General features: G+C 67.2%; 1 protein-coding gene across 1 annotated transcript in view; it reads right to left on the reverse strand.

The window, feature by feature from the left end:
• SYNC (syncoilin, intermediate filament protein) overlaps window positions 1-600 on the reverse strand; it is a 12,807-nt gene extending 12,207 nt beyond the window's left edge. Inside the window, exon 1 of the mRNA XM_009284846.1 lies at window positions 536-600. Within this exon, the coding sequence (XP_009283121.1) occupies window positions 536-600 (65 nt within the window). The remainder of the gene's footprint in view (window positions 1-535) is intronic.
• Between the last annotated feature and the right edge of the window lie 273 nt (window positions 601-873).

The raw sequence follows: 873 nt of genomic DNA on the forward strand, positions 1-873 counted from the left end.
GCTCGGCAGAGCCCGGCCGGCCGCGGGCACGCGCTGGGTTCGGCCGGCACGGAGAGACGCCGTCGTGTGTGAACCGGCGCGGACTTTGCTCCGGTAAACAGAGCTGGCAGGGAGTTATCGGCGGCGCTGCCGGAGGGGAAAGCAAAAGGCAGGAGAGTATTTGAGAGACAAAATGTTCCGGCTGCTGGAATAAATGGCGGCAGCTCTGGTCGCTGCCCTGCCCCGCTGCCGCAGCATCTCCGGCACGGACCCGGTGAGCGGCTGAAGGGGGTCGTGGGGAGCAAAGAGCGGCTGGGGGGGGGTTTGCCTCCCCTCCGGTGACCTGGTGCTGGTGCTGCCGTCCCCCTTCCCAGTGGATTTTTCCTTCCCGTCACGCGTGGCAGATCTGCCCCAAGGGCAGGGATGAAGCCGGCACGGCAGTCTTGCCACCCTGGCACCACCATCTTGGCACCGCCACCCTCGCACCGCCACAGCAGTGCGATGGCTCCGTTCCCATGCTGTCCCCCCACAATCTTTAGGGACAGGCTTGAGGTACCAGGAAGGCTTGCGCAACTTCGGGGCCTCCTTGGCCAGAGGCTCCGGCAGCGCCGGCGGCACCATGGGGTACCCAGCCTGCCCAAACCCCAGCGTCGACGGGATTTAGCAGCGGCGAACCTGGGCAATGCTGCCAGTCCAGCGCCCTCCGCATGCAGCTCACCGCGGCTCTGTTTGCCGAGGGCGCGGGGGGTCCGGCTGCGGCAGGGTGAGCGGTGCGGATCCGGCCCCCCCCCCGGTGCGCAGAAGCTGCAGTCTGATCTCAGGGGAAAAGTGTGATTCATCGCTGGAGCTGGGAGAGCTTCCAGGGACAGATCCTGGCTCGGAGGGCAGCGGGAC

This window comes from Aptenodytes forsteri, unplaced genomic scaffold (assembly GCF_000699145.1).
Source record: "Aptenodytes forsteri isolate BGI_AS27 unplaced genomic scaffold, ASM69914v1 Scaffold7, whole genome shotgun sequence".
In the NCBI taxonomy this organism is placed as follows: Eukaryota; Metazoa; Chordata; class Aves; order Sphenisciformes; family Spheniscidae; genus Aptenodytes; species Aptenodytes forsteri.